The sequence below is a fragment of the Xenopus laevis genome, chromosome 6L (genome assembly GCF_017654675.1).
Source record: "Xenopus laevis strain J_2021 chromosome 6L, Xenopus_laevis_v10.1, whole genome shotgun sequence".
In the NCBI taxonomy this organism is placed as follows: domain Eukaryota; kingdom Metazoa; phylum Chordata; class Amphibia; order Anura; family Pipidae; genus Xenopus; species Xenopus laevis.
The window spans coordinates 64,451,064-64,465,606 of NC_054381.1; the positions used below are offsets into that span (position 1 = coordinate 64,451,064).

Here is a 14,543-nt window from a genome sequence, read left to right on the forward strand (position 1 = left end):
TAGTGGGAAAACAGGCAGGCATAAATTTAAAATTTGTATTGCATTTGAAAGTATACACTGCCAGGATAAAATACATTGTCTGTAATGTTTGGCAGCATACGAAAAATAAATGGCAGGGGCAACAAAAAAAACCCAAACTTCAGAGCTACAAATTATGTAGAGACTTAAAATACACAGGTGCACACAACCTAGTGAGAACAGCACACACATGCAATACTTTACACATGGAACGTACAGTTCTTCTGGAGCTATCTTTCAAAGTATTATACTGAGAGAAAGATAAGGAGGAAAAAAGTAGTTAGACTATAGAAGTAAAAAGGAAAAACTGAAACGCTTGCATTGTACTGTGTACATTTACTATTAAATGTCACAGAGCTTAACAATTATCATAGAGTTTGGTTCTATTCAGTTCTAAAATTCAAATTATCTTTATCGGTAGATTTATGGGTTTGATTACATAGTAATAACATCAGCAGCAGGCAAGAGTGTTTCATACAGTTATTGGCTCTAAGCTGACCAAAACAAATTGTGGTGTACTGTAAATGGTTACTAGGCGATAAGCTATAGATCCAAAAATATCTATGAATCCAGTGAACTCAAGAATTTTATTTAAAAAAGTCTTCCCTTAAAGAGGTCCTCCATCCAAAAACTTAAAGGAAAAAAAGTATTTCTAAGCAACTTTCCATTTTAAATAAATACATTTTCAATGGCTTTAAAGTCATATGTAAAATGAATTGCCATTAAGATCAGTATCCGTCTGGCAATGTTCTGCACTCCAGAACCCATGTCAAACCAAGCTTATAAAAGCTTATTAAAAGAACTGAAAAAGACCTGATCGTATTCAAGTATCAGCCAGGTATAATATATAACAAATAAATGCTAACTTGATTTTAGCAACAACGTTTCCCAGTCTTATATTCATCTAAAACTAAACTGGTAGCATAGTCAAACTCAACTTAAATTGTAGCTAATTTTATGTTCTATTACTGAGAACGGAAGGTATTTTGTTTGTATATATTCGTATATTCATTAACAGCTGTCAAAGAGTCAGGAATAAAGCTAAAGTACAGGAAACCAAAAACAGGACACACCCTGTGATCCATCATCCCCCAGAAATAAATGGTTATGAGTAAGCACTGGCAAAAAGCCACGCATTATTAACATTGTGAGTCAGTAAAAAGGGTCCTTTTATACTTTTAATAGAGCATCTCCCTCTGCTCTCTACTTAGGATTCTACTTAGGATTGGAGTGGGTGCATTTTTGTAAAATAAAGTATTTAAGTTTCAATTAACAAGCATCTGCTGCTTTCTTCGCTGTGATGGGTGTGTGGATCTTTCTGGTTAAGTTTCTATAATGGTTTTTTTTTTTAAAGAGTAAAACGTGAAACAAAAATCTGACACTGGCTCTCAAAATGTATTTTCATGAAGTCAGACTGATCTCATTAATTATGTTATAACGCTGTATAAAGTACTGTCTACATATGCAACTGGATCATCTAAAATTTAAATTTTACTATGTAGTGTCACTGTTTTCACTGCACCCCTACAAACCCAAACACAGAATTCAGATTTAAGGCCCCAATACACGGACAGATATAAGTTGCCGACAGATTAAGTCAGCAGCTTATTGGGGGGCCCTCTGACGGGCTTCCCCGATCAATGTTGATCGGGAGGGTTCGAGGACAACATCAGTACATTAATGAGGTCCTCGATCCGACCGTTTGTATTCTTCCCTAGGGCTCATGATCGGATCAGACCAATATCGCCAACCTCAATGTGGACATATCGGGGAGAGATCCGCTGTTTTGGTGATGTCGCCAAACAAGCAGATCTCCCTATGTATGGCCAGCTTTACAGACTTGCCACATGTAGTACAAAGCTCTTCTAAATACTTCTGTATTGTGCCTAAATTGATGCAAGCCAGCCCTGTTAAAAACTACCTTATGCTTTACAATCTCTTTCAAAATATTGTTTAGGGATGCTCCGAAACCAGGATTCGGTTCGGGATTCAGCCTTTTTCAGCAGGATTCGGATTTGGCCGAATCCTTCAGCCCGGCCGAACCAAATCCGAATTTGCATATGCAAATTAGGGGCTGGGGGGGAAATTGCATTACTATTTATCACAAAAAAAGGAAGTAAAAAATGTTTTCCCCTTCCCACCGGTAATTTGCATGTGCAAATTAGGATTCAGTTCGGTATTCGGCCGAATCTTTCGCGATGAATTCGGGGGTTTGGTTGAATCCAAAATAGTGGATTCGGTGCATCCCATTCAGCGCAATAAGGAAAAACATAGATATATTTTTAGTAGCAAAAAAGTGCTAATTTTACTGAAGTTAATATAAAATTATTAGCACATGTACATTAAGTGCTAATAAACATGAACCTATGCAAAGCATAAATGAAGGCTACACACCACAGAATCTCTTCTTCTGGAAATGCTTTCTCTCCCTCTGTGTGAGCCACTGACATCAACAGATGAGCTCTTCAGAGTAAAAAAGAGTTAAGGTAAGGTTAGGAACTATAGAAATGCTTAAAATAACTACAAAGCTGTGAAAAGGCGTATACGCCCCCCTCCACTGATTCTTCTGGTATTCAGAATATATTAAGTATATGTATGCTTTATTGATCGGTACAACATACCAAGGCACTCCCATCTCGCCCGTCCCCTCTGCTACATAATTGGAGCAAGTACATAAGTCTATGCTCCCATCTCTCAGCTTCTCCACCAGATTTTGCATCAATTACCCAGTGGTGGACTGAGCATTTAAATGTTCTATATATAAAAAAAAACAGTGCTGTATTTGTGTGATTTTTAGCAGTATGCACATCTGTTTTCAGGTCAAAATAAAGCACAAAAAAACCCCATAAAGCTATTAAGAAAATTTACACAAATACTAACCCTGTGATTAGGTGTCACACTTGAAGAAGCCTAAGAAAATTATATCGGAAATAAAGCATAAAGTTCCTTATTAGGAATGGAAAATGAACAATGAATTTAATTAAAAAAAACAAAAAACGGTTTCTGGCTCGTACAAACCATAGAATGACGATGACTGGACCGCTGCAAATGCCTAGCATGGTCAGAATCTTCCTGAGAGGAAAAATTTTATAGACATGTTATCACTTTAGAAACTGCTAGCATGCAGGTAGATTATTATTACTTTTAATAATCTGCACTTTCCGTTCATCTGTTATTTTATCTCAACGCTGTATTGCAAAAACAAGTAATGAAAGGCAAGAGTCAACCAGCTCAAGCATGTCATTTGTATAGGCTCCAAGATCAGATTTTAATTTTAGACTGGAACAAAAGACAGTGGGGCTTTTATACAAAGCTAGGTGACACTGCTGCCCATAGCAACCGATGAGATCTTTGCTTTCTTTCTTTCTTCCTTTGCTTTCTAACAGGTAGTCTTGACAAAATTAATTTCTGAATATTTTCTAAAGGCCAGTACAGTGGTGCAATTCAGCACCTATGTTAGTAAATGAGCCCCTCTATCATTTTGTGTACAAGCAATCTAGAAATAATGATAAAAGTGTAATGGCAAAAGATGATGTTTCTTCACTTTTAATGTCTTTACATGTATGTGCGGTCAGTCTGTTTTATCATAAATAGAGATCCTTATATCTCCAGCTTTATAGCTGGCCTACAACGCTGAAGCATGACACTCTTTATTTACATAAATGTCACTAGTGTGAAATAAAAAGCCCACTGACCCAAACGCATACAAAGTGACTGCACCTTTAAAATATTAGTCCTACAATTACCTAGTAAAAGAATAATTCATATTCTGTTGTAATAATGGGAAAATACTAGTTACAAGGTGCCATGATACTTGTTACGCTTCCGTGGTTCACAAATCCCACAGACTATTAGTACTTCACACCAAATCAGTGTTAGGTTTCACAGTGCAAAACATCATGCAGGACTATCACTTAGATCATACCATCCACTTTTGTATCTGTCCCCATTTTTTATCATGATAGCGATGTGTAAGCTAGAAAAATGCAAGAAGATTATTAGATTGCCAGGTTTTTACAGTATCAAAAACATATAGGTATCGAACCTATTATCCAGAATGCCGAGGACCTGGGGTTTTACAGATAATAGATCTTTCTGAAATTTGGATCTGCATACGTTAAGGGCTGAAACACAGAGTGCAGCTTGGTCTGATCCGACGCGATGAGAGGAAATGAATGTGGCGAGACGGATGCAACGAAAATAAGTTAAGTAATAGAAATGTCGGACCTTGTCGCATCTGTCTCTTCTCATCCTTCTCATCGCATCGGACCAAGCGGATCGGAAAATCATGTAAACATTAAATAAAGGTTTTGCTGCCAATAAGGAATAATTATATAAATATATCTTAGTTTGGATCAAGTGCAAGGCACTGTTTTATTATTTATTTCAGAGAAAAAGGAAAATTTTTTGATTATTTGGATAAAATGGACAGTAATTCGGAGCATTCTGGATGCCGGGTTTCCAGATAAGAGATTCCATACCTGTATATGAACAAACAATTTGAGTTTCTATTCAAAATCAGTTGCAGTACTGCATGTTAAAGCAAACCAGTTACTGCTCAGTAGGTCCAACAAAAAATACATACCACAGAGACCGTGGAAAGAACAGCAAAATTAAGGATACAGTTCCCATATAATTACATTTATTTTTAAGTTCTGTACAATTTGCATTTTCGAAATGACGCACAAATCCATTACATTTCCCACAGTATTAACTTTTTTGTATATGGATGTATATCACATACAAGAGGGGAGCAATAAACACAATATTGTATATAAACAGCTGTCTATATAAATAACAATTCTTACTATCACACTTTAACTTATTTTTAGCTCTTCGGACCTAAGATCACAGCTGTCTCTGCTTTATACTTATAATGTAGCGTATTACAGGTACTGTATAAGAAATCAGACAAAATAATGGAAAGTGGAAAAAAAAAAAAGGAAGAAAAGTAATGGCAAGATGAAGAAGGCATGAAAGCATGCTAGCAAAGTGTTTTCAGCTAAGGTACAGTTCACGCATACTCAAATTCCAATCCTTTGACAACCACGGCTATCAAATTTTGATATATAGAAAACAAAGCATACAACCAAATAAAGGGAGGCTGAATGAAAAATAAATATTTGTTTATCTGCACAATATACTAATTATACACAATATTATGCACTCCAGAACTGAATTATGGTGACGGTTTTTACATGAGGTCATATTGCACAAAACAGACAGGAACTCAAATATTTCTGAAAAAGTGAAAATTTAAACAGTCAGATTGCTGTTTTTGCACACCTTAATACAGCTCAATATAGCTGGGTGTTTTTTATCGTAAAACTCTACAATTTCGCCTCACTGTGTTTATTTTAATGCAGTTGAGATGATGTCTGACTTGACATGAAATTGTATTAATACATTGTGTTACCAGCTAACTCTAAAATGTAATCCTGTTATTTAAAAAAAAAAAAAAAAATCCCAAACACTTAGCATTAAGTGCAAAAACCATAACTTTGGCACACACTGGGAGGTTTAGCAAAATATTCACGGGTTAGTAAAAAATAAATATTTAATATTAAAATCAATTAATATTGATTAAAGTGGACCTGTCATCCAGACACAAAAATCTGTATAATAAAAGTCCTTTTCAAATTAAACATGAAATACAATTTCTATTTTTTATTAAAGCATTCATAGCGGGGGAACACGGGCAGGGCGAATATATTTATGAGAACTGTATGTTCTAAATAACATCTTAATGCATACGGGAGGACTCATAGTCTTAAACTGAAATAAGACAAATCAACATGCACTCATACACACATATAAACTCACACTGTTTATGTTTATTTTCATTCGAATAGTGCATTTAGATAAATTGCATGCAGGAATAAAACGAATGCAGATCTAATTCCAGACCCAGTGTGTTTTACAGCCGACATGAAAGTTTGTAAAGCAATGAATAACTCTACAAAAAAGCAGATGCTAACAAGGATGCATTGTAATAAATATAAATACTGCAGTTGTTTAAAAAAAGGGGTTAAGTTTTACCATGCATAAGACTGTAAATAACATTGCTGAACCTATTAAAATCAATTTAACATGTATTCTCTGTATATTTAAATTTTATGAGCCACACTGCTTTTCTCGGCTTTTTCCTTTTGTGGTGTGCTTCATAAACATCAAGTACAGCACAATTTATACAGTATATATCAATAGATGTGCTCCTTTTTTAGCAGTTACTGAAGAATTCCTCAAATGTCAAACATTCAGATCAGCCAGAAAATGGTATATCAGAGAGCGAGCATGTGTGTGTGTGTGTGGGGGGGGGGGGGGGGGGTACCTCATTGCCGGCTATCAGTGCCTTCCAGATCTGATACAGCCCTGATTACATGGTAAGGACTCATTCAAAGGCTAAGATCCAGGGAGAAAGACTATATACTCTTCTAGATACAACTAAAATGCCGGCTTGAGTGTCAGTAAAGCTGAGTTAGGGATAAGAAACTGTGGCCAAATAGCCAATAGACAAATATTTTCCTGTATCCACAATTCTGTTATGGGCTAAGAAGGTTGGACAATGAATGAAAATGTCTGACAAATATTGCCTTAAAGGGATCCTGTCATCGGAAAACATGTTTTTTTCAAAACGCATCAGTTAATAGTGCTACTCCTGCAGAATTCTGCACTGAAATCAATTTCTCAAAAGAGCAAACAGATTTTTTATATTCAATTTTAAAATCTGACATGGGGCTAGACATTTTGTCAATTTCCCAGCTGCCCCATGTCATGTGACTTGTGCCTGAACAAAAATGCTTTCTGGCAGGCTGCTGTTTTTCCTTCTTAATGTAACTGAATGTCTCTCAGTGAGACATGGGTTTTTACTATTGAGGCAGCTGTTATCTTGTGTTAGGGAGCTGCTATCTGGTTACCGTACCTTCCCATTGTTCTTTTGTTTGGCTGCTGGGGGGGGAAAGGGGGGGGGGGGAAAGGGAGGGGGTGATATCACTCCAACTTACAGTACAGCAGTAAAGAGTAATTGATGTTTATCAGAGCACAAGTCACATGACTTGGGGCAGCTGGGAAATTGACAATATGTCTAGCCCCATGACAAATTTCAAAATTGAATATAAAAAAATCTTTTTGCTCTTTTGAGAAATGGATTTCAGTGCAGAATTCTGCTGAAGCAGCACTATTAACTGATTCATTTTGAAAAAAAAAATTTTTCAAAGGAAATTTTTTAAAGGAAAACTATAACCCCAAAATGAATACTTAAGCTACAGATAGCTTATATCAAATTAAGTGGCATATTTAAGAATCTTACCACCATTTTGTGATGGTCTGAATGCTGCCTCAGAGATCACCTGACCAGAGGAAGTGTGGAAGCAAAAGACAGAACTCTGTCTGTTAATTGGCTCATGTGACTTAACATGGTTGGTTTGTTTGTGCGCACCATAAATCGTAGGAACCCAGGGGGGGCGGCCTTTATTTTTTAAAATGGCAATTTTCTATTATGATTAGCCAATGGCACATACTACTAAAAAAGTACATTATTATGAAAATGATTTATTTATATGAAGTAGGGTTTTAGATATGAGATGGTTTATGCAATATATTTTTATAGAGCACTACATTGTTCGGGGGTATAGTTTTCCTTTAAGGCAAAAAAAACAAGAAAACACCAGTTCCCAAATATATATCTATATAACACCCTATCATTATTTGATAAGTACATTAGGTAGACAAATAATTCATCATTTCTGGATTGGACCAAATACTTAATTTTCCACCGAAGATTCTACCAAATACTGAACCAATAATTAAAATCTTAATTTGCATATTCAAAGTGAAGACAAAAATGCAAGCATTTCATTATGTCATTACCGTTAAGTTACTCAACAACTGAATATCAAATCTTTTTTGTGTATTCCTAAAACATACCAATTGTGATCAATAATTTGTTGCCAGTAACATTTAGTATAATATATTATATTATATAATTATATAGTTAAATATAGTTTCAACTTTCCCTTGTGTGCACACAGTCTGAGAAGGGTACAGAAAGAACAACGTTATCTAGGCAATTGGCTCAGAGGGCTCACTATGTCCTATAAAGTCACTCTATTTTTAAACAGCTCGTTATCATACCTCTGAAACTGAATTCTTTGACATGTAGTGCAATATTGTAGTATTGAAGCTAAGCCAGTCTCAGTACATACAGAAAATTGTATGTGTTCATATACAGTGAAACTTCAATTTTACATACCCTGATTTTAAGATTTCCCTTAATTTTTACAATGTTTTTGTGGTCTGACCAATATATAATTCATAATTTCCCTGATTTTACATTTTCCTGGATTTTACATATTTTTATTTTCTGGTCCCCTGAAAAACATAAAATGCTGTTTCTTCTGTACAGTGCTTCACATATCTATAACATTTAGAAGGCAAATTTGCAAGTAAGAATTTATTTTTTAAAACCTACAAACAATACAGTGAAACATCAATTCAAATCCCTTGATTTTTACACCTTTTTTGTGGTCCTCTGAAAAAAATGTAAAACAGGGAATTCTACTGTGTTTAGCAGATTTATTTGCCACTCTACATGCAGTTTGTTTCCCAAAAGTAGTGCAAAAACAAATGTGCTGCTGAAAGGAAGAACAGTACATTCTATCACCAGAATGGACATGAGCATTATACATTGAATTATTTAAACTAAACAATTGGACCTTGGTATAACACAGCAGCAAATCATTCACATGACATTAGAACACTGAGGGCATCAAGTATAAGTCTGCAGATTCAAGCATCAGAGGTAGCACATTTCCCAAGCTAACAAGACACCCAGTAATTGAACAGTTTTGTTTTGAATGAGAGCAATATTATATTCAAAATGTTTATTACTTTCAGTTTTGTGATTGACCCTGGAGGGAATGGAGTTTCTTCCATGCAAATGCTATGGAGATATTTATTAAAGTTAAACCATGATTAAAGGAGAACTAAAGCTTAACGTGGACCTGTCACCCAGACACAAAAAAACTGTACAATAAAAGTCCTATTATAAATATAATAAAAGTTAATTTTGCTGGACCAATGTGATAATAGGATTTTGAATAATTTTTTTGGATGAAGGGTCCCCTTTAACTAAAGAAGTAGACTAGAAATGTTGTACATTATGTTTTGAGCTTCTATACCAAACCAAGGCAACCACAGCCCTTTAGCAGGGAAGATCTGTGTCTTTGAAAATTGTGCTAAACCAATACCAATTCCCTCAAAATGGAACTACTGTGGAAAGGTTACACACTATAAAAAAATACTCTGTGTGATATCACAAAGTCAAATGTCAGTAGACACAAGTGTGGTACAGATGCCAACCCAATAAAATATAGTAGACGCTTAAGGCTAGAGCTCCACAACGCGTCTGGAGCTGACACGTCGCAAAGCGACAAATTGCATGCGATGTGTCGGATGTTCTAAAGAAACAGGAAGTGAAGGAGAAACTGCAGGTAAGAACTACATTGCGCTTCCATCCGACAGTCGTATAAATGTAGTTCTTACCTGCGATTTCTCCTTCACTTCCTGTCTCTTTAGAACATCCAACACGTCACATGCGTTTTGTCGCATAGAGACATGTCGGCTCAAGAAGCGTCGTGGAGTTCTAGCCTAAGTCTTTCACAAATTGGTTTTACTTTTTTATTCTATTCCCCCCCAAATTGCTGACTCATGCTGAAAACAGCATAACAAAAAAAAAACCAGACCTCACATCTGTAAAGTCTGACATTATCCCTGCTATATGGAGAGTGCTTGGTACAATCCTCCAAAATTAATACTAAGTAAATGTCTCAAGACTAGCAAGCATTTGATGAAGAAAGTTAAAGTCTATGTGGTAATCAAAACTGTTATTAGAGATGATGTAGCACGGTCAATCATCCAAAGTAAAACAATATGAACATTGGTATGCACTGACATCACATGTAGAAATAAATCACTTGTTTGTTAGAGCACAAAACAATGCATGTACCTAATAAAAATAATAATAGTAGGGATTACCTCCTTTTGTTGCCGTTCTAGCTCTCGCATGCGAATATCTCGGGCTTCTGCCCGAGCTGCTCGTTTGGCAGCGAGTCTTGCCTCTGCCTATAGAAAATAAACAGCTATATTACTTAGGTTCCAGATTTTGTATACATATATTAAAACAATCCAGAAGGTACAGTACACTTAGAATCCCACAAGTCCAGTGCATAAAACTGCACTGAGTTTCTATACTAATTTAAATAGGAATAAGAGCAATGTGATATATCTTCAAAGACAGCAATTATGCTGTAAAGGCCTATAAAAGACTATTAGCTAGCAAGAGATGTGTGATCCGTTTAAAAGCATGTAGCACTCTGCAATGTGCTCTGCCTCACAGGATAATATAGAAATATATCATTTGAAATGATTTCTCCTAGCTAAATTTAAAGTTAAACATAATCACGAATGAAGATGGATAAAGTATAAATATATATATATATATATAGAAAATTATACAATGGGTGCCCCAGCACTCTTAGAAGTATACTTGCTGTGTTGGTCGGTGCTCGCTCCAATAGGAGACGCCGTCACATCCCCACATCAAATAGAGTATGTAAAGAAGAAGCAGCACTCGTCAATTGCAAAAAAGTGTATTAAAAGATCAGAGCATCACTCAAGGCAACGTTTCGGACAGCATATGTGCCCTTTGTCAAGCCCAAAAAGAGTTCTCTCATATATATATGGTGTGTGGTGGAAGTAAGCATAAAATCATTAATATCTTACAGAGAATAGAAGACATATCAGATTTTTTTTTTGTTGTTGAAAAGTTAAAATATTTTCTAACCTCTCTAGCAATATGACTTAGAGCTTCATCTTCAGCAGAAAACCTGTCTTTAATTTGGGTGCGTTTCCTTCCAGATCCAGGAGTCCCCATATCTGACTCCAATTCAAGTTTTTGTATTGATTAAATCAAAAACTCAGCAAGAAACCTATAGAAAAAAAATACATTTTAAAATAGCTAGGTTTCACTGCAACATCTTCATAATCAATAATATGAATTTTAACCGCTGTCCAAGATTTAGAGAACAATATTATTGGCCACATACCAGGTGTTTTACTATTGATCAAGGATCAAATTAGAAACATCCAATATCTTTTAGTAGCAGGTAAAATACAATAAATTTGTATATAAGCCAATTATATATTTTTTTTAATTCACCTGATGCTTCGGTCAGCAATCTGATCTTTCTCAAAGAAAGCCTACAGATATATGCCAGGTTCAAATAATATAGAAGTTGTTTTAGGTTTTCCATTTGTTTTTGGTTTATGTAGTTTAACTTTAATTTTGGTTTAGAATTACCAAAGGATGTAGTTAATATTTTTGAAAATTAGCAGTGATAAAATGCCTTGTATGTTGTGTACTTAAGTTCTTGGAATCAAATGGAAAATACATTAGTATATTTAAAACAAAACCTCTTGTCCGCATTTATTTTAACGGAAGTGGAGTGAACAGACTTCGGCAGATTTTGGCTCAAAATGCAGAGACTTACGGTTCTTCGCTGAAATCTGTTTGCACCACTTCCGGCTAGGGCCAGATGATTTCAGATATCTGATTTCGGCCCCCGTGTGGCCCTAGCCTAAAGCATTAGTAACACCAAAAAATGAAAGCTTTTTAAAGTAATTAACATATAATATACTATGCATTGGTAAAAGCTGTGTGTTTGCTTCAGAAACACTACTATAATTTATATAAACAAGATGCTGTGTAGCCATGGGGACAGACAGCCATTCAAGCTGCTGGAAAAAAGGAGAAATGGCACAGGTTACATAGCACGTAACAGATAAGCCCTGTCCAATACAATGGTGTTATATCTGTTTTGTTCCATGGTATCTGCCTATTTTCTTGCACTTTCAGTTTTTGGTGTTACTGCTCCTTTAAAAACAGAGGAGTCAGAGTAGGAGGTACTGTAACCCGAGGAGTCAGAGTTGAAGGATTTATGTACCAACTCCACAGCCCTGGAAAATGCAAAACGTCTACCAAACAGCCTTTTGGAAAAAATACATTATAAATGCCAAAAGTAAAAATACAAGTGCATCTTTTTTTTTATATAATGTTGAAGATGGAGTGAACTAAAGCCACAGCATGTGCTGAGCGACGATTATGTACCTTTCTTTGCCAAAATGCACTAAACCACAATGACGCATTGGCAAGTACATATAAAACCAGTAAGAAAGGGTGACTTTCTGCACTCAATCTATAAAAGAATATTATGGTGTAATGCCCCCTGGAAGCCTGGCAGGGTATTACCATACATCATAAATGAACAGAAACACACTAAATCAACTATTTATAAAGAATATATATTTATATACTTGGCAGCATCACTACTCCCTAGCAGCCAGATGACTTTCCAAAGTGTGGGAAGGAGTCTCTTTCGTTTGTTTTCTCTCTCTCTCTTTTTTTTTTTTTTTGCCAAAAATACCTTCCAATCACAACTAAAAGTAAACAAAAAAAAGCAACTGTTGCACAGTTTGTTTAAGAAACAAAAACACTTAATACACCTTTCAAAACTCCAGGGTGTTACTTACATGCACTCATTATATATCTCTCTCTTTAGACTATTGTATTACTTTCCTTGGCTAGTAATGGAAAGAAAGAGATCCTTCCAAGGCATTTATCTGTAGTATGTGTAACACTAGGAAGAATTCTTTCAATGCTTCCTGCTTTAACAGTACTGCCCCAGGAGCATTTGTACTTTCTGTTTTACACAGTGTGACCAACAAACGCATTTGCATGCGCTGGAACTATGCTTTTTATATGGAATGGAAGCGGATGATTGCCCATGACTGTATTACACAATAGTGCTGTGCCTTTAACACCTGGAATGCTGTGGCAGTGCAGTGTCAGTAGTATTCTGCATAACATCAGTACTGTATTGTGACGGGACTGTTATCTATTCTACTGTAATATCTGCACATTGTGAGAGTCTAGTACAGTGTTTCTCAAGCATTTTTTAGATGGCCCAAATTTAGTGGTAGAACTAGCTATGAACTCCAAAATTGTATACCCCCATTAAAAGGCTATTTTACATGGAAAGATAAAATGTCACTGGGATCAGGAAGACCCAGCCCTAAACAAAAAGGGGATCCATTGTAGGTTGAGAATTCCAGACCAAGTCTTGCAAAACACATGCATGCAAATAATGTGCATTATCAGTTGCAAAAGAACTATTTACCAGTGGCATTGTAATGAAGTGTGTCTGCAATATTTTGTCGGACAGTCCAGCTTTGCATTTCTGTTTAGCTGTGACAGTCCACAATGACAGCTGTATTGTACACTATATTACATTGCAGTTCAATGTGTGGCAAGGCAGGATTTACATAGCGGACGCCCCTAGGCTCGCTGTCGTTCGTCGCCCCCGTCCCCTGCCTTTTATTCACTCAAATTTTCATCATCAGGATCGGAGCAATGGGGATTGGCGCATGGGAAATGTAAAAAACTATCGCAACCGCAGTGTTTCTGAACCAATGTGGGTGTAGTTGGCAGCATGCCTACCCCTAAAATCCTGTTGCCCTAGGCCGGGGCCTTGGTGGCCTTTACACAAATCCAGGCCTGTGTGTGGTGCCTATTTAATACCAAGTGACAGCCCATTGCAAAATGTTTATCTGCTTTGCCCTGACTGTTCTTTGTGTAATAAAAAAAATATCTTTTCATTATATTGAAGGGGCAGCAGTTCTGTCAGTAGAAGCAGCCAGTTCTATTTCAGTTTGCATCGTGAGAATAGAGTGTGTCTGCAGTTTTTTTGCACTGCATGACAGTGTCACCAAGCGATTTGCATTCTCACAAAGTACAGTCATACGCCCCTAAGGTACAGCAGTCGCTCCTACTTGTACGCTACATTTTATCACAGAGATAATTCACATACCGCCCAACAGTCACGGTTTTCGTGGGACAGTCTTGGTTTTCTTAAAACAGCCCGCAACACCGGATCGCTGTTAAATCAGCCCTCAGCGGCGTTAACATCCAGCTCCGTCGTTCCTTCCGGACAGCTAATCCAGACATTCCAAGTCTCGACTCGCGAGACTGTGACGTCACAACCGCATCTTTATAAATGCAGTGACTATCAAGGGCGGTGTACGTCAGTGTTAAACTGCTCGTAGATTGTGGTTAAAAATTGCAGGCCGTGGGCCGCTAATTTTCACCCTCTGCCTGCAGCGTCTACTATTGTCAGGGAACGTAATATTAAGAAACTACCCTTTTCCTAGCCATTCCCGCTTCCGCAAGAGTCTCAGCTCCCAATGTTTGTTCATTTTCCCCCTCATGTTTAGGTTACATATTTGTAGCAGGGAACCAAAAAAAACTTTGTCTTTTGGTAGGTGCTGGCAGAAGCCCAATAGCTGCCTCTGGATTCTCACATAGTGGTAAGTGCCCCCTATCGGGGTTGCCAGGTCTAATTTTCAAAACCAGCTAAAGTCAGCTACAAAACTAGCCAAGAGACACTTCAACAGTAGGCCAAAAATAGCAC

At 36.6% G+C, this 14,543-nt stretch overlaps 1 protein-coding gene across 9 annotated transcripts in view; it reads right to left on the reverse strand.

Moving 5' to 3' along the window:
- lrrfip2.L (leucine rich repeat (in FLII) interacting protein 2 L homeolog) overlaps positions 1-14,111 on the reverse strand; it is a 52,234-nt gene extending 38,123 nt beyond the window's left edge. For 3 of the 9 annotated variants that reach the window (XM_018266460.2, XM_041565426.1, XM_018266468.2), the window contains exons 1-8: positions 13,944-14,111; positions 10,862-11,006; positions 10,054-10,140; positions 3,944-3,994; positions 3,037-3,090; positions 2,899-2,928; positions 2,413-2,481; positions 236-268 (exon numbers count right to left, since the gene is read on the reverse strand). In XM_018266460.2, the coding sequence (XP_018121949.1) occupies positions 236-268; positions 2,413-2,481; positions 2,899-2,928; positions 3,037-3,090; positions 3,944-3,994; positions 10,054-10,140; positions 10,862-10,951 (414 nt within the window). In that variant the 5' untranslated portion in view covers positions 10,952-11,006; positions 13,944-14,111. 9 annotated transcript variants of the gene reach the window in all.
- Between the last annotated feature and the right edge of the window lie 432 nt (positions 14,112-14,543).